Below are 1,098 nucleotides of genomic sequence, written 5' to 3'. Positions count from 1 at the left end.
GAAGCTCTCGACCTTTGACCTCTCTAAGTGTCTTTAAGAATCTGTTGGACTCCTGGCAGGGACCAATGCAGACATGTTCCTGTTTTTAGTTTTCTAATTCGCCTTGTGATCTTTTTTTTTTTTTGCTGCTATTCCTCTTGATTGTCCTTTTGGTTGTTATATTGTTTTGATTAGTTAAGAAAAAAAAGAGAAATTTAAAATTGTATGCCTATTTTATGACTGGCTATTGTTGTCTTTGTTCACTGTCGTTGTCACTCTTTCTTAAGAAATCAAGTCTCTCTTGTAAATGAGTCCTTGAGGCTCAATGGGATTAACCTGTCTAAATAAAGGCTGAATGAATAAACAACAATTACAATAAACAACAATAACTATAAACAATAAACTACAGTAAAAATGTAGTTGAATAAAAGAAGTGTTGTAAAACAATAAATCACGGTGCTGTAAAACAAGGTAAAATACTAAAAACAAAATTTGCTTAGATTTTTGTATTGACATTGGTCGTTTTTACAAAGCTCTTAGCCTGAAGACCTGTTGGACTGAAATACTCCAAAAGTGAACCAGGTCTGTCTTTGATCCATCTCCTGACCCCCAGGTACCTGCTTCCAGTTTTCAAAGGATCAACCAGAGTTTTCATGAGGAGCATAATGCTGGCCTGATGCCAAACAGCCGAATCAGAAGCAGATGGAAATCAGAATAATAATTCCTTAATTTCCACTCAACACATTTTATTTGTTTTTACTGCTTTTTGCACAAAACTAAAGTGTTTTTTAATTTACCTGCAACAAGTGAGAGTAATAATTGTCTTTTTTTCTGACCAGATGACTCCAGTTCAAGAAATGGAGCAGGAACATCAACTGCTGGTGACTCTGAACATGTCCCAGAACTGGCCGGGAGACTGGGTAACTTCTCACATTTTTTTCAAAGATTCTCTTCACCTAAATGTGAATATGAATATGAATATGAATATGCACACATTTAGACGAAATAAAAACAATGACCTGCAGAAAACATGAAGTTTAAAGTGCCAGAGCCAAAGGAGTGAGGCACAATGAGCTCAGCGTGCACGAGGGAGTGAGGCACAATGAGCTCAGCGTGCAC

The 1,098-nt window shown here is 36.7% G+C and overlaps 1 protein-coding gene across 1 annotated transcript in view; it reads left to right on the top strand.

Moving 5' to 3' along the window:
- Nucleotides 1-1,098, top strand: part of LOC119408612 (fibroblast growth factor receptor-like 1) — a 13,160-nt gene that overhangs the window by 3,600 nt on the left and 8,462 nt on the right. Inside the window, exon 3 of the mRNA XM_037675458.1 lies at nucleotides 819-899. Within this exon, the coding sequence (XP_037531386.1) occupies nucleotides 819-899 (81 nt within the window). The remainder of the gene's footprint in view (nucleotides 1-818; nucleotides 900-1,098) is intronic.

Source organism: Nematolebias whitei, chromosome 4 (genome assembly GCF_014905685.2).
Source record: "Nematolebias whitei isolate Nwh7 chromosome 4, NemWhi1, whole genome shotgun sequence".
NCBI classification, from domain to species: domain Eukaryota; kingdom Metazoa; phylum Chordata; class Actinopteri; order Cyprinodontiformes; family Rivulidae; genus Nematolebias; species Nematolebias whitei.
Note: the sequence above shows the minus strand (reverse complement) of the source record. Positions and strands in the feature narration are given on the sequence as shown.